Consider the following 21532-nt stretch of genomic DNA (forward strand, 5'->3'; position numbering starts at 1 on the left):
GTTGTTTAAACACAAAAATGAAAATCTTGTAAAGGGCCCTGCCCCGGGCAAGATGCCCCCAAGCTACAAAACAAGCTATCTGACTAAACTAAAATCCCAACCCTGATCCATTAATGGATTATCTAGAAGCCTTTTAGCCTTTCCTTTAGGCTAGTTGTTTTTATTTCATGATGTCTTTCTGCAGCAAGTTCCATATGCTATATACTAGTCTAACTAAATCATATTTTGAGGCAGGGGTCCCTTTGGGTTTGGGAATGTCTTGCCCCAAAAGGTCTAACTATATGTTTTTATTTTATAAGTGAAAAAAATGTTTTCCTTTAAAATAAACTGAATGACTTTCCCCACAGATCCCCCATCATCACATATACAGTACAGGCCAAAAGTTTGGACACACCTTCTCTTTCAACGCATTTTCTTTATTTTCATGACTATTTACATTGTAGATTCTCACTGAAGGCATCAAAACTATGAATGAACACATGTGGAGTTATGTACTTCACAAAAAAAGGTGAAATAACTGAAAACATGTTTTATATTCTAGTTTCTTCAAAATAGCCACCCTTTGCTCTGATTACTGCTTTGCACACTCTTGGCATTCTCTCCATGAGCTTCAAGAGGTAGTCACCTGAAATGGTTTTCCAACAGTCTTGAAGGAGTTCCCAGAGGTGTTTAGCACTTGTTGGCCCCTTTGCCTTCACTCTGCGGTCCAGCTCACCCCAAACCATCTCGATTGGGTTCAGGTCCGGTGACTGTGGAGGCCAGGTCATCTGCTGCAGCACTCCATCACTCTCCTTCTTGGTCAAATAGCCCTTACACAGCCTGGAGGTGTGTTTGGGGTCATTGTCCTGTTGAAAAATAAATGATCGTCCAACTAAACGCAAACCGGATGGGATGGCATGTCGCTGCAGGATGCTGTGGTAGCCATGCTGGTTCAGTGTGCCTTCAATTTTGAATAAATCCCCAACAGTGTCACCAGCAAAACACCCCCACACCATCACACCTCCTCCTCCATGCTTCACAGTGGGAACCAGGCATGTGGAATCCACCCGTTCACCTTTTCTGCGTCTCACAAAGACACGGCGGTTGGAACCAAAGATCTCAAATTTGGACTCATCAGACCAAAGCACAGATTTCCACTGGTCTAATGTCCATTCCTTGTGTTTCTTGGCCCAAACAAATCTCTTCTGCTTGTTGCCTCTCCTTAGCAGTGGTTTCCTAGCAGCTATTTGACCATGAAGGCCTGATTCGCGCAGTCTCCTCTTAACAGTTGTTCTAGAGATGGGTCTGCTGCTAGAACTCTGTGTGGCACACAAGACTTGTTATCCTCCGAATTTAGCGTCTTGGAATCCATCAACAAGAAGCTAGAAGTGCTCGGTATGCTTCACCAGGAGATAAAAGACCTGAAGGTAAGCTTGGAGTTCACTTACCAGCAGATTAGCGACCTGCAGCAAAACAACGCTGAACTCCGCTCCACCTTAGCGGCGGTCACGTCAGATGTAGATCTTCTCAAAAAGGAAAATAAACTCCTTAAGGAAACTGTCCTCGACGTGCAGTCCAGAAGTATGAGAGACAATTTAATCATTTCTGGCATCCCGGAGAGCACACCAGACAACCCAGAAGTCCAGGTAAAAAAGTTCATGGTGACGGCCCTCAAGATCCCGACGGAGACTGTCAACAACATCACCTTTCACCGCGTCCACAGGCTCGGACCCCGAGGAGGCCAGCGTCCTCGTCCGATCATCGCCAAATTCGAACATTATCAGCAGAAAATGCTCGTTAAGAGTAAAGGACGAGAGCTAAAAGGCACTTCGTTCGGTATGAACGATCAGTTCCCCAGGGAAATCAACGAGAGGCGTAAAGTGTTATATCCCATTTTAAAAGAGCACAGGCAGAAGGGAAATAGGACCTTTCTTGTGGTCGACAAATTATACATAGATGGGCAGCTGTTCCGCTCTACCACCACCCCATGGCTCTTCTAAATGAGATAAGTGCCCCTAAAACCACAAAACAAAGTAGAACCATAGCTTAATTGTATCATAAAAGGAATAAAAATAAATAAATAAATAAATAAATAAAAAAAAAGATGCGTGTATACATGTATATATATATTGGGGTTCCACTATTCTTGAAATAAATAAATAAATAAATATATGTATGTATATTTCATTCAAAATGGTACTCTGACACATTTCTCCTGCAACAGATAATTAAGCATTCCTGCGACTGCAATGCAATTAATCATGCGGCCCTGGTATATATGTATGTATGTATATATGCAGATGTATATGTATGTACATGTGGTTGTGTGGATATATATATTATATATATATATATATATATATATATATGTATGTATGTGTATGTGTGTGTATGTATATATGTATGTGTGTATGTGTGTATGTATATATATGTATATATGTGTGTATATATATATATATATATATATATATATATATATGTATATATAATGAATACAACACTGACTTATTGAAAAGGAAAAAAAGGAAGAAAAAAAATCTCACAGGGTGTGAATGTACCCCCCCCCCCCCCCCATCCCTCTCACTCACTCCCCCTCCCTAACCTCACACACAAATACACTCCATGTAACCCCTTTGTTTTTTCAGGTTTGTAAATACCTCAAGGCACAGGCGCTTCTGGTTGTTGAACATGCTTGTATATTCTAATGCTCTGCTCCATAACCCTGCGATGCTTCACCATGACACATCGGTTGACTGTAATACATACACTTAACAATTACATATACTCATGCAAAATCCACGCAGATAGAAACTCACATAGAAACACACACAGATCATTCTCCATACCCACACACAGTATGATAAAACCCCCACTTTGTCAATGTCACACCTAAACTTGGTTTCCTGGAATGTACATGGCATCCGCTCACAGGCGAAAAAAATTAAAGTGATGGACTTTGTCACAAGATTGAAAACAGATATTTTTCTCCTACAAGCAACCCACTTGCTAAAGTCAGAAGAAAAATCTCTTAAAGATCCAAATTTTAATCAAATTTTTTCATCCTGCTATAACAACAGACAAAGAGGTGTCTCTATCATGGTCCACAAGAGACTACCATTTACTTTAAACAGCACGGTAACAGACCCAGAAGGCCGCTACATCATTGTTCAGGCAACAATCTTTAACAAATTATATACAATTGTTAATCTGTATGCCCCTAATAATGATGATCCAGCCTTCTTTCACACAATCTTCTCTTTACTATCTAACCTATCAGACAGCTCGACAACTATAATTGGAGGAGACTTTAACACAGTCCTAAATGCTTCATTAGACCGATCTAGCAACTCAGTACACACAAAGCAATCACAATCGGCTAAGGTAATACAGGAATACATGGATGATTTTGGGCTTGGCGATGGCTGGAGACTCAAATACCCATCGAAGAGGGAATATACTTTCTTCTCTCCTGTGCATCGCTCATTTTCAAGAATTGACTTTTTTCTCTTAAATAACTCCATCTCACAAAAAATTACCACAAAAATACACCCGATCATTATCAGCGACCATGCACCAATATCACTCAATCTGCAAATAGAAACCATCCATAAACGGCCCCCAACATGGCGCTTTAATATCTCTTTACTCAAAGACCCAGACTTTGACAAAATGGTGAGACGGGAGTGGGCAAACTTTCTTGAAGACAATGACTCTCCAACTTTATCTCCATCTTTAATATGGGAAACTGGGAAGGCAGTAATCAGAGGAAAAATTATATCATACTCCTCCTACAAGAAGAAAAAGGAATTGCAAGCAGAAAAAAACATTGAGGAAAAAATTAAACAACTAACACAGGAATATGCAAACAATCCAAGTGATCAAGTATGGACCCAATTACAGTGTACAAAATCGCAACTGGACAATATTCTATCAAAGAAAACTGAATTTATCATACAGCAACTAAGATATAATAATTTTGAACACAGTAACAAATCAGGAAAATTTTTGGCTAATCAGCTCCAATGCAATAAAGAAAAATCTCTGATACCAACAATCCAGGGGCCGTCCGGAAATTATACACAATCTCCTCAGGAGATCAATCAGATTTTCTATTCTTTCTACCATAACTTATATTCAACAGTAAACAATCCAAACCCAGAAGATATTCAGGCTTTTCTCGATAACCTAAATTTACCTCAGTTATCCACGGAACACAGAAATATGTTAGACGCCCCCCTGACTATTAATGACCTGCAGAGCGCATTAGACAAAATGCCAACAGGTAAGGCTCCAGGTCCAGACGGCTTTCCTGCCGAATTTATAAAACATTTCTGGACAATATTAGCACCACTTTTCATCAGGACAGTGACAGAGATCAAAAAGAACGGAGGTATAAGACCTCACATGAATACAGCAGCAATCAAATTATTACTAAAGCCAGACAAAGACCCCACGCTTCCTTCTAGCTACCGTCCTCTATCACTAATTAACAGTGATATCAAAATTATCTCAAAGGCACTTGCTTCTAGACTGGGGAAAATAATCGCATCAATAATTCATAATGATCAAACGGGCTTCATTAATGGCAGACACTCAAGCAATAATGTCAGAAGAGTTCTTAATCTGATAAGTAAAGCACAACGCGTTAATACAAAAGCAATTATTTTGTCACTTGATGCAGAAAAAGCCTTCGACAAGGTCAACTGGTCCTTCCTATTTGCCACCCTGAGTGGATTTGGCTTTGGAGAGTCATTTATCCAGTGGGTATCAGCCTTATACAATTCCCCTAAGGCCACAGTCACCACCAACGGGATCACATCTAAAAGCTTCATTTTGCAGAGAGGAATCAGACAAGGGTGCCCACTCTCGCCTCTACTGTTTGCAATATTCATCGAACCACTGGCTATGGCAGTCCGTCAGAACAGCAAGATCATAGGTATCCATTCCGCCAATTCAGAGCATAAAATTAATCTATATGCCGACGACATTTTACTTTATCTACAAGAACCGAAATCGTCTTTACATGAAGTATTTAATCTCATAACACATTTTTCTAAACTTTCGGACTACTCCATCAACTGGTCCAAATCGACAATAATGCCAATAACGGAGAACTCTTGGAATCCTGCAGACCAAAAATTTTCTCTCCCTGCGGGCAACATAAGATATCTTGGCATAAATATTTCACCCAAACTATCAGACCTGGTCCACCTGAACTTTAGCCTGCTGCTAGATAAGATCCGTGGTGACCTGAAGCGCTGGAATAATCTTCCCATCTCCCTCCTGGGACGAATAGCCACAGTTAAGATGAAAATTCTACCCCAAATTAACTATTTTTTTTCCATGATTCCATTCACACCCACATCAAAATGGTTCCTGTCATTAGATTCTGCAATTATAAAATTCTACTTAAAGAACAAAACAGCTAAAATTAGCCTAAGCACCCTTCAGAAAAACAAATTGGAAGGGGGATTGGACGCTCCAAACTTTAAACATTACTATTTAGCTAACCAGCTACAATACCTATTGAAATGGTTATATCCTAACGAAGACTACAACTCCTGGCTCGAACTAGAACAGGCAGACTGCAACAATATAAAACTCTCTGACCTCCCGTTTATCACCACTACACTCAGACGTCATAACTGTTTTAAGAACCCAATGATTGCTTCCACCTTATCAGCCTGGTGGAAAACACTAGAAATCACAAACTCTCCGATAGAACCTTGCTTGCTCTCTCCAATTTGGCACAACCCGGATTTTGAAATTAACAAAAGACCTCTCCATTTTATCACATGGGAGATGAAGGGAGTAACTCATCTCCATCACCTTTTCCAAGACAATATACTTATGACATACACAAACTTATTTCAAACTTTTGAAATAAGAAATGGCAATTTTCTACAATATTTACAATTGATAAAAACAATCAAGAGGAGAATTCCAGCGCCTCAGGACACTTTGCAGCCACCAGAATTTGCCAAACATATTACAAAGCTTTCTCCGAGTAATAAGAAGAACCTTTCTAAGATTTATAAATTACTGTCAAAGACCAGTTCTATACATTTACCAACTTTAAAATGGGTAAAAGAACTGGGTGTATCACCGGACCCTGACTTCTGGACTCAGATATGCAAAAATACATTTAAGATGACAAGACACACTAATATACAACTTATCCAATTTAAAGTACTCCACAGAATACACATCACCCAACAAAAGATGAATAGAATGGGCTTTAGTCAATCTGACACATGCACTCAGTGTACTCAGAACACTGCAGACACCTACTTTCATGCACTCTGGTTATGTTCACCCGTCCAGCACTTCTGGTCTACAGTCACCCAAAAACTCTCCTCCATTTTGGACTGCAGGATCCCATTATCTCCCAACCTGTGCTTAATTGGTGACCTGATGACAATTGACCTCCCAAACAGCCACTGCAACTCTCTTCTTGTAGCTCTCGCCATCGCCAAGAAAACAATCCTAGTCAACTGGAAAGATAAACAGACCCTCAACATCAACCATTGGCTGAATCTCCTTGTAGAACATATTTCGCTGGAGAAAATATCTGCTGGCCACAGAAACCAATTAACATACTTTACAGAAAAATGGTCACCATTTATTCACTCACTAAACGTGTCTGTATAGTGCCACTCAGCCTGTGAGCATATGCCACCTGTACATATAAATATTACAACTCAAGAAAGACTGTTGTGTAATATGTAACGTGTTTCTGTTAATGATGTAACCCCTAATCCCTCTATCTCTCTCACCACAATACACCACAGCGGTTCATCAGAACTCAAGGTCTTAAGCATGTGTTAGGTGGACCTTCTTCCCCTTGAATCCGGGCCTGCTCCCTGGCTCTGTGGGGGATTGCGGGGCCGGGCGGTTTCCCCTGGGGGCGGGTGCGTCTGGACTGCTCGCCCTGTGTGCCTGGGGGGGGCGGGGTCTCCTCGTGCTCCCTGGGCCTGGGGCGGCGTGGCCGGTCCCCCCTGGGGGGCTGTTTCCGCCCCTGGTGGTGCAGGGTGGGTGGGCTCCTCCCCCCCCCCCCCACCCCCCCCCCCCCTTCGGTCCGCTCCTGCCCTTCCCCCTCCCTCCTCCCTCCCCCCTCTCCCCGTCCCTCCCTGCTCCTCTCTCCCGGCTTTGGGGAGCCGGTCCGGCTTTGGGTCTGTGGCGGTCTGGGGGGGTACTGGCGGGGTTGCGGGTTGGTCTGTGCTTCTGCGCGTCGGGGTTCGGGGGGGCTGGGTGGGGCCCGTCGTCCGTGCACTCTGGTGGTGCGCCTTGTCCTTCTGCTGGGGGCCGATTTGCTGCGGGCGGTGTGGCCCAGGTCGGGACCACTGCGGGGGCCCGACGCTGCAGTTGCCAGGGGGGCGGGGTCAGGTGGGGGCCTGTTGGGTTTCCTTGGGGCCCGCCTGGCCCGCTGTCCATGGGCGCTGGGGGCCTCGCGGCGCCGGGGTCTGGTTGGCGCCACCTCCTGGCCCCTCCCATCCATCCTTCCAGCTCTCGGGCCAGGCCTACACTGGCCTGGCCTCCTAAACCACATTTAGTTCACTCACCACACATTGCACAGTTTTAATGCACCACATACACTCACTCTTCGAGGTGCAGACCACGGATGGATTGGGGGTCCGCGTCGGGCGGTGGGTGGGTGGGCCCTCCTGCCCCGCCTGTCTGGGGTGTGTCTCTGGCTCTCTGGGGGTGCCGGCCTTCGCCGCCCTGGGTCCTTGGGCCTGCGTGGTGTCCTGCGGCCTCTGCGGCTCCCTGGTCTTGGGGTCTGGGCGCTCCTGCGGTCTTGGGGTGCCATACCGCCCCCCTTCCCCCGCAGGGCTGGCCCTGGACCCTGGTGATGGTTTTCATAAACACATTGGGAGGGTTCAAATACACGCGTGCATGTTCGATACTTCAGCTCCATGACGCATCGCAAAGAACCGATGGGATCACTCCAAAGGGGCCCACTTGCTTCTCAAACCTACCACACCGCGCTGGCAACTCTTCTCTGCAATTGGGCTTTCCCTCTCCACCAAGACTCTCACATTTTTGGTGTTCAGTATAGACTTCTCTTTTGTTTTTGTTTTTCAGTACAGTATAGTAGACATGTATATGTTTATTTTCGATAATCTGCATGGAGCACAACCACCTCAAGGCCACAATACATCAGCTACACTGCCTGTTTCTCCCCTGTTTTTTTTTCTTCGTATGTTTGTTTATTTGTTTGTTTTTCCTCCTTCTTCTCCGCATGCACTGTCACTATATAACTCAGGACTTAAGCACCTGCCCCCTCCCCCTTGCTTGTTTCCTTACTTTCCCCCTGACACACTTTGGTGTATCATGGCCCTCTCTGACTCATATTAGGAAGTTTTTCCAATAAAGGCTGATAGGCTAGTCTCCAGGGAGGGTGGGTGACGGTCACAACCACGCATTATGGGTATAAAATACTTGACTGCAAGATTAACAGTGCATCAATCTTCACAAGAAGCTTACACCCTTTAGTGGCGCTAAGCTATGAAGACCAATGCAGACAAGTATAAAAAAAAAAAAAAAAATAGAACTGTGTGTGGCATTCATCTGGTCTCTGATCTGAGCTGCTGTTAACTTGCGATTTCTGAGGCTGGTGACTCGGATGAACTTATCCTCAGAAGCAGAGGTGACTCTTGGTCTTCCTTTCCTGGGTCGGTCCTCATGTGTGCCAGTTTCGTTGTAGCGCTTGATGGTTTTTGCGACTCCACTTGGGGACACATTTAAAGTTTTTGCAATTTTCCGGACTGACTGACCTTCATTTCTTAAAGTAATGATGGCCGCTCATTTTTCTTTAGTTAGCTGATTGGTTCTTGCCATAATATGAATTTTAACAATTGTCCAATAGGGCTGTCGGCTGTGTTTTAACCTGACTTCTGCACAACACAACTGATGGTCCCAACCCCATTGATAAAGCAAGAAATTCCACTAATTAACCCTGATAAGGCACACCTGTGAAGTGGAAACCATTTCAGGTGACTACCTCTTGAAGCTCATCGAGAGAATGCCAAGAGTGTGCAAAGCATTAATCAGAGCAAAGGGTGGCTATTTTGAAGAAACTAGAATATAAAACATGTTTTCAGTTATTTCACCATTTTTTGTTAAGTACATAACTCCACATGTGTTCATTCATAGTTTTGATGCCTTCAGTGAGAATCTACAATGTAAATAGTCATGAAAATAAAGAAAACGCATTGAATGAGAAGGTGTGTCCAAACTTTTGGCCTGTACTGTATGTCAAAACCTTTTATGTGCAACTTAATATAAATACATAGATCACTATTTTCCAGTGACAAAAAAATCAGATCAGTTTAGTCTTAAACAGTTTAGGTAGATTTATCTTTATTTAAACACAGTGTGAAAAGGACTCAGTGTACAGTTGAGAGTATACAAACACAACAGTAAATAAAAACACAATAACAGAAACAGAAAGCCAGGGGGATAACATACTACACAAAGATATTATAAGACCTAGCTACAGATGCCAAGTGTCTTTATGGCCTTTTTGTTGGTCGAATCAAAAAGCAGTTTCATATTGTGTTCAACATCCCTCACAAAAAAAAACAATATAAAGTGGAATAAATTTTAATAATGCAGCAATTCAGATGATATGCCATCACTTACTGCAGCATATCAATTTCATACATGTGCTGAGAGCAGACTTGGTGCCATGTACTTGTTAGGCAGAAGAATTAAGGGGGTGGAGGCACCCTACCTCTTCTTAACCCATATCCCATATGTTTTGAAAGACAGCGATCACGTGACCAATGGGAGTAAACAAGGAAGTAGTCTCAAGCAATCTTGTAGGAAGTAAGGGAGGGTGGATGACTTTCCCTTTGGTTTTTCCCCTGGAGTCACGTGCTCAGAGCCGAGTGAACTTTTAGTCATTTTAAGGTACGTCTTCGCCATGTTTCTCATCCTTAACCTAACCTCAGTGACTTTACTTGCCTGAACCTAAGTTCCGTAACATTACGCTAATTACGTAACTGTACGTTAAGGACGTAACGTCACACGAAGTGCTGTGAATGCATTTTTCCGCAGGATATCATACGGACCGTTTTATGAGAATACTGATTAAAAAGAGGAAATTTAGGATGCAGTATAAGTGTAGTAAGACTATACTACACTGTCCAAGTGTAGAAGTTTTCGTAAAGTGTTAGTGCGTTATAAGTTTATATACAGTTTGCCTAAAAACTCCTATTGTGTGCATTTGTCCCGTGCAGCACTCAATCAGCTGGCTTCCTAATCCATGACAAACCCCTGGTCTAAGATTTTTGTTTCAGCATGCTCTGAAATGGCCAGTTGAGCTGTGAAGTTTCTAAAAAATTATCCTGCAGGGAGTATCCCTCAGATCCACCGCGTTGCAGAAGGTGTAGATTGAAAACTGCGCCCCTTATTGACTCATTATCATCTGTACTTGCAATATTAATGTGTTTTAGAAAGTGAGAAACTTGTGAACATTTGTTAATGTTTCTGAAGCATTTATGGACCTAACTGCAAATAATAAACACCAGTTAATCAGGATATTTAACAACCTGGCAACCCAGATTTTGTAACTGGTTTGTAAGTGATTAAGTAACTATTAATAATGTTTTCTTATTTAACCTTTATTTAACCAGGAAGTCACATTGGGATTGAAAATATCTTTAACAAGAGAAACCAGGCCAAGGTAGCAGCCAATTAAAACACATTAAACTGCAACAAATACAGCATATAATACAAAAATCCACAATAAAACAAGCACATGTCTCTGTCACCACATTCTTTATGATCAGTTGATGTAAGTGTTTCCAATTTTAGATCTTTTTGAAGATGTACCATGCCCATGGTGCATTGTAAGAAAATACAGTTAAACCTAAAAAATTTAAAAGCAACCACCTGGAGGAGTGTAACTGAAACTACCAAAGCTAGCACACAGAAGGGTGCAGAAGTAGGCTAGAAGTTTGCCCAGTATTGCTTTATAAATAAAGATATACCAGTGCTGCTGTCTGGGAGTGGTCAATGATGTCCAACCCATCAAAATATGAAGAATGCAGTGATGAGTAAGGGACTTTGCATTTATAAAAATATAATAAAGCCAACACTACAACTGGAACAACGCACTTACATATTAAAAAAGTATTTTGTATTTATTTTATTATTTCTTTTTTGTAAATTATTATTATTATTATTATTATTATTATTATTATTTTATATTATTTTCTCCTCATTAGTTATTACTATTATAATTTAATCTTGTCTTTACTGCCAATGTACTTGCTCGGAGGTGTTTGTAAAACTTTAAAAACTAATAAATAAATAATTGAAAAATAAATAAATAAAATGAAGCCAATAGTTAGAACTCACACATCCTTTTATAAAGATGTATTTTAGGTATTTCAGTGACTTAAATTTCACTGCGCAGGTGAAAGCCAGAGCAGACGTCACGTGACCCCGGGGAGCCAATGGCCAGCAGAGTTTCCGGTATCTCCAGGTGCAGTTGATGAACCAGAAGGCTGATGTCTGCGTAGTCGCGTCACGGCTCCGGATAATGTAACCAAACTGTAATAAACTAACAGGTTATCTTACAGGAAGTGATGTAGGTAAACAAAAAACAAACAGCAGTAGTAGAAAACAGTCTTCACACGATTTATTTGTCACCTGAGGAAGAGGAGGAAGACGAAGACTGCGGCTCATGGCTCTGATTCTGGTCGCTATCATACTGGTGTTCAGCGGGAAATGGGACAGGACTTTCCTGGCAGACGGTAAGAGACACAAAATAAACTTTATTCACTTAAATTCACTCAGTTATGATACTTTATTTGGAATATTAAAAAAACGTGCTAATAGCTGCAGTGTTCACCTTATTATTTTGGTATATGTATCAGTCGCAGTGAGGTGTAGGGGATGCTGGGTGGGTAAATACAGGTCAATACACATGTGGTCACTAGGTACAGGGTCACTGTCACGCAGTCACATGCTGTTGCCTGGCAACCTGAGGACCAGACCCGGACTTCGGACCCGGATGTGTGCCCCTTTGTTTGATAAATAGTTAAAAAAAACAGAAGAAGAGGAAAGCAAAGTGACGTCAGAGAGGAACCAGAGAATGCAGTCGTGCGGGTTATTTGCTGGCCGCAGCCTCGATGAGCGCATGCGCAAAACATGTTGAAGAACAGGTCCAGATTCAACAGGGCAGAGCTCATTAATTAGATTGTTTGAGATGTGTTTTTAGATTTGTCCTGACACAGGAGCAGTGGGGTGTTGCTGTTTACATTGAACATGTCATCCTCAGACAGAAAAGAAGTGTGTTTTTATCTTTTCATCCATGTCAGCATAACAGCCATTAGCTCAGAGTCAGCCAGGGTGAAAGAGTAAACAGGTTCACCATCATGCACTATTAGACACTCACTCTTTGCCAAAAGCTAAAAACTGAACAAAGTCTTTTTTATACGCAGACAGTGGGCAAAGAAGAAAAGCTGCACACAACATAAAATAGAGATGCACCATTTAGTAGACTATGACTTGGCTTTGACGTGATCGGGGTTAAATACAGTTTCTTCATTTATCAGGCCAAAACAGCACCAGTTTCTTTTCACTGGCCATCACTAAGATAAACAGTTTGACAAGTTATACACTGTCAGTTACACCAAACATCCACTGCTCCCATTATAATTTCACAATAGTTACAAGAGGTGACTGAAAGTGCTTCTATTTTTCAACATAATCCCCCCTCAAGGGCAACACATTCGCTTCAGCAGTGCTGGAGCTCCTTTATCTGGGACCCTGTGACCCATCTTCAACACTCTCCATGTCACGCTTGAATTCTTGCACCCAGTGTTTGACTGTGGCACATGAAGGGGCATTGTCATGTTTAGTATTTAGCATATCTTGGTGGATTTCAGATGGTGAGATGAGATGAAGATATGTGATCACAGCGCGATAATCCAATTTCTCCATCTTCAACAAATCACTGACCACTGTTCACTTCAAGAATCTGCAAAAATAGAACAAAAAGAGTTCAGACATTCATTTTTCATTAATTAATTTTCTGTAACCGCTTATCCTGTTGCGGGTCACAAGGGGGCTGGAGCCTATCTCGGCTGACATTGGGCGAGAGGCGGGATACACCCTGGACAGGTCACCAGACTATCACAGGGCTGACACATACAGACAGACAGACAGAGAGCCAGTCACGTTCACACCTACGGCCAATTTAGGGTCACCGGTTAACCTGCATGTCTTTGGACTGTGGGAGGAAGCCAGAGTACCTGGAGAAAATCCATGCTGACACGGGGAGAACATGCAAACTCTGCACAGAAGGGCTACCCCACCCTGGGTTTAAACCAGAACCCTCTTGCTGTGAGGCGACAGTGCGAGAGCCCTGGTATAGGATCATTACGAGTTAAGAGACTATAATCAGTTTTAGGATGAATAAAGTTGGTTTAATACATCCCTGCTGTAAAGATGACTGTGTAAACTCCCTGTGTCTCTATTTGCAGCTCAGACTTGTGTGGATGGGAGCGAGTTAAAGGAGCAGGTGCTCTATGTGAAGCAGCTTCCATATCGTCTGAACTGCCCTCTGGAGCTCCAGAGCTCCCCTCAGCCCAAACTGACCTGGCAGAGAAACTGCCAGCAGCTGCCCACCCAGGAAAACAAGACCTACCTGGAGTTTAGCAGCCTCAGCTTGGAGGACCAAGGGAATTACACCTGCACGCAGCAGGGCAACAGCACAGCCTCGTTCACTGTGCGTCTCGTAGTTAAAGGTAAGTATTATTTCCGTGTTTAAGTGTAATGAAGTCATCTTAAACCTGATACTGTAATTATGTGTCTGCCTACGGTTAGCTATGATTTGTCCCTGCAGTGCAGTTTGCACGGGGGTTGAACAGCTGCACCTGCAAAGAGGCATTTAGTTTCAGTGTGCCTTCCAGCAGTAGTCTCAGACTGTACCTGGCATTGCGCATGAAGGCGTCTATTGTCTCCAGCTCCTGCAGTGAACACAGATAACAGTGGAATGTCTTTCCACAGAGTCCCTGTGCTCCGGAGCCCCTGAATTTAAACATGATGGGCACCATGATGGAGTCTACGGGATTATGGGATCCACTGTGACACTGAACTGCACTGTTGTCCTCCCCTGGGACCCAACAGACGAGCACTGTGACACCACGCTGCAGTGGAGTAAAGATGGCCAACCTCTCACTAATCAATCATATGGCGTGCAGAACACCTCCTCATGGTGACTTGAAGCTTTTTAGAATATCACTTACATGTACCCGCTTAAAAACATATTTGAGTAAGACGGTGTTTTCTGTTCTGATGATCAGGTCTCCTGCTGCTGGTCAGCTGATGGTAAACAGTCTGCTGGTGATCAACCTCACAGACCTAACACATTTTGGGCCCTACAGCTGCACAGTGAGGAACATTTCATCTGATTTCATCGTGATACATTCAGGTATGACAACTAAAGATACCTACACATATATATACTGGGTTTCTCAGATTCTTCCTGCATGTTGTGTCATATTTCTAAAGAGATCGGCAACCCAAACATGAAAGAGACACGCAAATGTGATCATGTATTATAGAGAAAACTGCTTTTTTTGTCCCCAATCCCAATCCAGATCATTTAGATCAGAGTCTCCACCCGATACTTTACTAAATAAATTAAATAGCTCTGCAGTGTATCAAGGAAAAAATAACCTGCTTCCAAGCCGTTCCTTAATGTTTTTTATTTGTATTTTTTACAAAATAACATGAAGTCTGGTATAGCGAGCCCTCTGTTTAATCTTTTTGGCCTTGTTGCTGAAGGAATTTCTCTTTTGCTTTTAGAGAGTATTCTCCAGTGTTTGTTGCTTTGGTGTAGCCTGTTTCTGAGTTACCTGAATGAACTGTGTTCCATCAAGCCTTTATTTTTGTCATCTGTACACGTTTAGCATGAATTACATTAATGAATTTCTCTTATTGGCTTTGTGCTTGTGGGGCTTGGAGAGTTGAGGACACTTGTTGTGTTGCTGTACATACAAAACACCTGTGTGACAGCTGACGTGAAACAATGAATGGGATCAGGCTCAATCTAACTCAATATAGCCGATCCAGATCAGTTACAAAATGCCTTGACCAGCCCTGGTACTGATCTTAGTGATCGGTTCAGGACATTCCCAGAAAAGAGTGAAAGACAAGACAAGAGGGGACAAGAGGAGGAGCAGTTATAACCTGCATCTATATCAAAAGTCATATCAATCGTAGACATGGTCTGCTCTCTCACACCTGTTAATACCACACACACACAGATACCTCCAGTCTGTATCACTTCACAGTGTCTTGGCAGGTAGCTGGGCTTGGCAGTGTAGGCAGCAGAGGTCCATCTGGTTCACAACATGAATTGATTCTGACTAATGTTACTGAAATGTGTACAGTACTTAAAGAAAAGCAACATAAGCTATTTCTTTCTAAACACATTATACATGTTGGAAAATACTTTCTGGGTCCACAATTTTTTGAGTGCGCCCGAAATTATTGCACGATGACGCACAGGAGCTGTCCTTAACATAACTCCTCCCCTACTATATAAAACTAGGTGTTAGATTGCATAGCATCAGTGTCATTATGTTCACCCCGTGTGTGAGTGGAGAGCTCACTACGTTAAACAAGCTCTCTTAGCTCTTTCAGTCTAATAATTACATGACCAAACACTTTGTTAAATGCCACAATCATATAAACTCATTCAAAACAGCCGTCGCTAATGCACCTTTCAGGCGTTCGGCCCAAATCAGTTTCCCGGGCTGCCTGCTGTGTGCTTTGTGCTAACATTAGCTGCTGAATGAGAGTCAGTTGCTGTGTTGCCGCACTTGCTCTTTAGCTCAGGGTGTGTGTGTGCTGTGTGCCTCTGGGTTAGCTGCTAACCAGAGTCAGTCAATGTGCAGCTCTTCGTTCTTTGTCTAGGTGCCTTCAGCGGACACCCCTCCAGCATCTTAGAGCGGCCAATGCTGCTTTTTAAAACACAATTTTATATTCTTGTCGATTTTTTAATTATTCAAATTTGGCTAAGTGGTTTGTGACACATTTGTCTGTGTTATGACAAACTCAAAACACAAATTTCATTTGTTTTACTCAGACTTTAAGTCCTTTAGTTAGAACAACCCAGTTATACAGACTCACTCTACTGACAGAAACCATATTCCATAAAGTTTGTGACGATCAATTTGAATTACAGTATTGGTTGATTGCTTTTCTTTTTCTTTTTTTCCTCAGAAATAATTGGGTGCCCCCGTGACCTCCCTCGCCCCCCCAACCACACAGCTGCTGTTATCGCAGCCATCGTCCTCCTCCTCCTCCTGGCTGTGGCTGCTGTTGTGTACTCCAGGTGTCACCTCAACATCAAACTCTGGTACAAGAACTCGTACGGAGACTACGAACTCAATGGTGAGGCTTCTGTTGAGGTGCTGTCAGGTTTTTATAATCATGAATAAGACTGTTTTATTAACACCATGGGTGTGTCTGTGTGTCCATGTCTTCAGATGGCAAATTATACGATGCCTACATCTCGTATGTCAACAACGATCATGACAGGAAGTTTGTCAACTTTATTCTCAAACCTCACCTGGAGAGTAAAAATGCATACAAGGTGCACCTCAATGAAAACGACATCCTACCAGGCTCAGGTAAGATTTATTAATAATATTAAATTGAAATTAATATTTAATCCATTGTTTATGCAGTTTTTGATTGTTTTAATCTTCACAATACATCTGTTAGCTGTTATTTCACCCAATTTATACATACTTTATTTAATCAGGAAGTCACACTGAGAACATGATCTAATTTATAAGTGAGACCTACAGAGTAAAAAATAGAAATAAATAATAGTGATAAGAGTTTTAGGGAAAGAGGCTCCTGGGTTACAAATTGTAATGTAAAGCTGGCGGTTTTTAACAATGCACAACGATATTTTGTGTCTCCAGAACCTTCTGCAGAGCTTCTGATGAACATGAGTCGCTCTCGGCGTCTGATCATGTTGCTCTCTTATGCTTACCTTGAGCAGGACTGGTGCTGCAATAACTTCAGGTCAGACGAATTTGATGTAGAAACAAAGTGTGAAACTGAGTGTAAATACTGTGGCATCATCACAATACACCACTTGAGGTCAGTGTTGCTGCTGTACACTGCAGTATCTCCAGTATGTCATATCATGACACACTGTATCTGTGTGTTTTCAGACAGGGCCTTCTGCACTTGTTGGAGTTGAATCAGCAGCCCATCCTCATCATGTTGGAGGGTCAGTCCAAACGCATGAGACCTGAGATCAAGCAGGTGCTCAGTGAGAACCAGCACTGCCTCACCGTGCTCACCTGGAGGCACAACTCTGTGGTAAGATCCACAATAACACCTGTTAGTGCTCTATGAGCAAACAAACGAAATACGATATGACTCCTCATTTTAAACACCATTGTCTCCTCTGACTAAAAACCCTGACGGTAAATTGGATTTAAGCCGAATCACATGGAGTGAATATATCATTATGTAAACTATACATGTACATATGTGCAAAGTATCTTTAACATTTATATCTTGTGTCTGTCTCTGTCTTCGCTGTCCCACTGAGAGTATGTGTTTCCCTTGAAGCCACATTACATATTGACATTATAGTGAAAGAGTTTAGGTTTAAAAAAAGGCATCATAAAATACGGTAGTAGTTTTTTAATCTGTAAGTGTTTAAAGGTAAAGGTATATTATGTAGGATGGTCGGTTACTGTTTTTAAACATACTAGATTCATTCTCGTTAGACATTTTGCCTACCTATAGTTGCTTTTTTTTTTTTTTTTTTTTTTTTTTTTTTTTTTTTTTTTTTTTTTTTTTTTTTGGTGCTGTGTTTCTTAAATGCCAGCTGATTACAGTCTGGCATCTGGTCACTACCTTTTTTTTTTTTAAATCTGATCTCACCTGAGCACTGTGGGGGTACACGCCCATAAACACCCCAAACACAGAACAGAAAAAGAAAATAAAAAAATACATGCAGAGAGCAGAGTCTCTGTAGAGGAACACACCACCACACACTGAGAGTGGATCATAAGTGAGGATGAGAGGGATTACTTTTGTGTGAGTCTATGCATTGTTCTTTTTGTAAGAAAATCCTGTATAATATATCTTTAACACTGCAAAATGTATGACTGTGTGGGTGCTGGGTGTGACATCATCTTTCTCCAAGTGAACCCAGTCCACTGCGAACTTGTGTGAGACATCACAGACAGAAATCTGCCATGTGAAATAATTATTATAATCTAAATAAATCCAAATGTCAGCACTCACAAATATCATATATATCAGTCTTTTAATAACGCGCAGCAGTATCAAACGGACGTGTTTCAGCAGGAAAGCCAAGTGCTGAAACGCGTCCGTTTGTGATACTGCTGTGCGTTATTAAAAGACTGATATATATGATATTTGTGAGTGCTGACATTTGTATTTATTTAGTTTGTGAATTTTGGGTCGGCACCCTGTGATTTTTCAAACGGCGAGTCGAGCACGTCAGTTCTTTTGCTTTTGTAAATAATTATTATCACATGTTGCTGTGACAGAAAAGAAGCAATGCTGATTTTTGTAGCAATGTAAATAGTCTATTTAACTGACAACTACACAACTGTAGAAATTTGTCAGTGTAGAATGGTGTTTCAATGGAATTAAAAAAATGTACATATGAATTCAGATTATAAATGTACAGTTTATATCATATGATGATACATGCATCTTATGCTTACACTTATTCTATTCTTGTTTTATTTTATAGATGTATATATTATAGGGTAGTTTCACACTAACAGCCTTAGCACAGTGACGATATATATTTTATTTTTAACATTTTTAATATCTTAGGAACTACTGTTAAATACTGTAGCATAATGCACATTCTATTTTTATTTTATTTTTATTTTTAATGCACATTTTCATTTCTATTATATTTTATTTTATTGCTTTATATTTACATCCTTCTATTTCCTACTCTTATTCTTATATGGCTCCTGTCCATCTAGCCACACAGATTCTCTATTTACACAGAATTTCATTTCTTTAAACTGGTTTTGCTGAATATTTATTTGTTATGTTAATATTATTATTTTTTACTTAATTCCTTATCTTGTTCTCTGTATCTGTTTTTTAATCTGCTGTTATTTTCTCTATCTTTGTCTGCAAGGTGAGTGTCGTGAAAGATGCCCATAAATAAAATGTATTATTATTATTACTTCTATTCCTTCTTCTATACCTCGATTCTTTACCAGAGTGACTGTGACGAATCACAGTTTCCCCTCGGGGATCAGTGAAGTATTTCTGATTCTGATTCTGATTAACAGCCTGGTGTAATATGTTGTGTTCGGTTTCCACAGACTCCGTCCTCAGTCTTCTGGAAGGAGCTGGCCTTAGTGATGCCTCGCAAAGTCGTCTTCCGCAGCGAGTCTGCAGGCGACCCTCAGACTGTCCTACAAGATGACAAGGACCCCATGCTGACCCTTGAGTCTGACTACCTGGACTGCCGCTCGGACACCGATCCTGCCGGAGATCTGGGTAAGAACAGCTGTCACGGGACTAGAAAAGTCCTCACGCAGTAATGTTTGGTTTACCTGTCACTCTATTTGCACATGCAAGAGATATAAACGCCTGCCTGCCAATGGTTTGGCATTTCTTGTACTTTTTGTGTCATGAGAATTAGAATATAAAAAATTATGGCCTATATGCAAGTCCCGACCTGATAGAGACGCTTTTCTCTTTTCCACCATGCACTGTGCATTATTGAAACTGGCCCAGTTTGACTCAACAAACACAGATTCAGCTTCAGTTAATCTTCAATACCGGGAAATCATTTCACATGCTGAGCTTGCACATATTTTGTCTGTGGTGTTTTGAATAAAGATAGATTTGAGAGGCAAATGAGTGTTCATGTCACAGGAATAGCTCAGCATTTGCTTCCTTGTATAGTTGATACATCTTTTTTTATTCTTCACTGAAACTTGAAGCTGCAGCTGGTTATCTTAGCGTAGCACAAAGACTGGGAACAGGATCTCAATATTCTCCTCAAACTCTCAGCAAGAAAGCAAATAAATATTTCACAAAATGTCACACTGCTCCTTTAATGAGTCCAGCTTTGCATATAGGTGCAACATCTTGTAACTGTAAAAATGTGTTGTAGCCTGAGGCCTGATGAGTGTATGCGCCTCATCAACAAGGCCCAGGACCCCACTGCCATGGTCTCTCACCCCCCCACCCCAGTAGACACTGTATATACGTGTTACATTAACCCACATCTTGAACTGTTATCTCTGCACATGCACTTATTCACTATACTGTGAACCTTTGTACATCCACTGATAAATACTTTTCAGGGCTTCACAATTAATTAAAATATTATCCAAATCGCAATTCGTTTTTTTCTCTCCCTCCCACACACACCCTTTTTATATTACTAATGCCATTGTTTCTTAGTTGCTTACTTATTAATTTATAAATAATGATAATAAATAAAATGATAATAAATAACCCACACAAGAGCTGTCAGGGTTTTTTGTGCCCAACAGTAACAACAGTAACTTGGTTTATCCTCCCGGACTCTCCTTGCCGACCCTTTCTGGAGTTTTCCGATGGTGCCTTGGCACTGCTTTGCTGCCGGCGGACGGGAGGACACTCCCCCTGACTTTATTATTATTAATTATTTTTTAATTATTGGTGGTAACAGGGTAAAGGTAGGATTAGTTTAATATACTTTCTTCCCTTTTTCTTTCTTCCCCCTTCCCCCATCCTTTCACCTGTTAAACCTGTAGAGTATAGACACACACACGCCAGCCAACACAACCTTGTCCCCTTATCCTCTGACAACACTGGCCTGTATTTACTTTTGTAGTCACTGTCCTTGTTTTGTTAGTGTTTTGTATTGTCTTGCAATTAAAAAAAATCACAATGTGGCCAAGTGAAAAATCTTTCTCTTTCTGCTGCAGGGCTTCGCCTCCCTGTGTACAAGGCTCTGGCCTGTAAAGCTCCAGTCCTCCCTCCTGCTCCCATCACCACAGCCGAGCCCAAGCCCTCCGACATCGACGTGTCCGACCTGGGATCACGCAACTACGGAGCTCGCTCAGACTTCTATTGCCTGGTCACAGAGGAGGACATGTGATCCACACTCCCCTCACTTACAGTTAACACTAAGGATATCCTCATAAATATCGCTTCACAGTTATCTGTCTCAATAATATGTTTTTTATAGTGTGTTGTTAAAATCAAATTGTTATCTGTTTCCTCTTACCAAAGACTTGTTTTTAATGTTTTTGTATTTTTTACTGTGGTGTAAAATATTTTATGAGAGAAATTATTTGAAATTTTTATGTCAATCGGAAAAACAGGGACATTTTATTGTCATTTCACAGCCAAGATCAGGGTTCCCACGTGTTTTCATGGAAAAAAAAATTAAAACTTTTCCATGACTTTTCAAGGACATATTAATTTTCTATTCTTGCACTACTTGCCTGGAGTTTTTCAAACAGATTCAAACTCTTTTCATACATGACTTCAGCTAGCG

The 21532-nt window shown here is 41.5% G+C and overlaps 1 protein-coding gene across 1 annotated transcript; it reads left to right on the forward strand.

The window, feature by feature from the left end:
- Positions 1-11472: 11472 nt before the first annotated feature.
- On the forward strand, positions 11473-21270 carry sigirr (single immunoglobulin and toll-interleukin 1 receptor (TIR) domain). The gene is made up of 10 exons (XM_033634302.2): positions 11473-11744; positions 13479-13742; positions 14005-14212; positions 14301-14428; positions 16228-16398; positions 16494-16637; positions 16938-17040; positions 17193-17343; positions 19356-19533; positions 20958-21270. The coding sequence occupies exons 1-10, from the start codon at positions 11675-11677 to the stop codon at positions 21128-21130; spliced, it is 1590 nt and encodes a 529-aa protein (XP_033490193.1). The 5' UTR covers positions 11473-11674; the 3' UTR covers positions 21131-21270.
- The last annotated feature ends 262 nt before the right edge of the window (positions 21271-21532 follow it).

The sequence above is a fragment of the Epinephelus lanceolatus genome, chromosome 5 (genome assembly GCF_041903045.1).
Source record: "Epinephelus lanceolatus isolate andai-2023 chromosome 5, ASM4190304v1, whole genome shotgun sequence".
Classification (NCBI taxonomy): domain Eukaryota; kingdom Metazoa; phylum Chordata; class Actinopteri; order Perciformes; family Serranidae; genus Epinephelus; species Epinephelus lanceolatus.

Bases quoted from the DNA above. Each gene is read 5' to 3' on its own strand.
- sigirr (XM_033634302.2), top strand. From the start codon at position 11,675: ATGGCTCTGATTCTGGTCGCTATCATACTGGTGTTCAGCGGGAAATGG. The intron at 14,213-14,300 runs GTGACTTGAAGC...TCTGATGATCAG, and splicing joins GTGCAGAACACCTCCTCATG to GTCTCCTGCTGCTGGTCAGC. The intron at 16,638-16,937 runs GTAAGATTTATT...TTGTGTCTCCAG, and splicing joins CGACATCCTACCAGGCTCAG to AACCTTCTGCAGAGCTTCTG.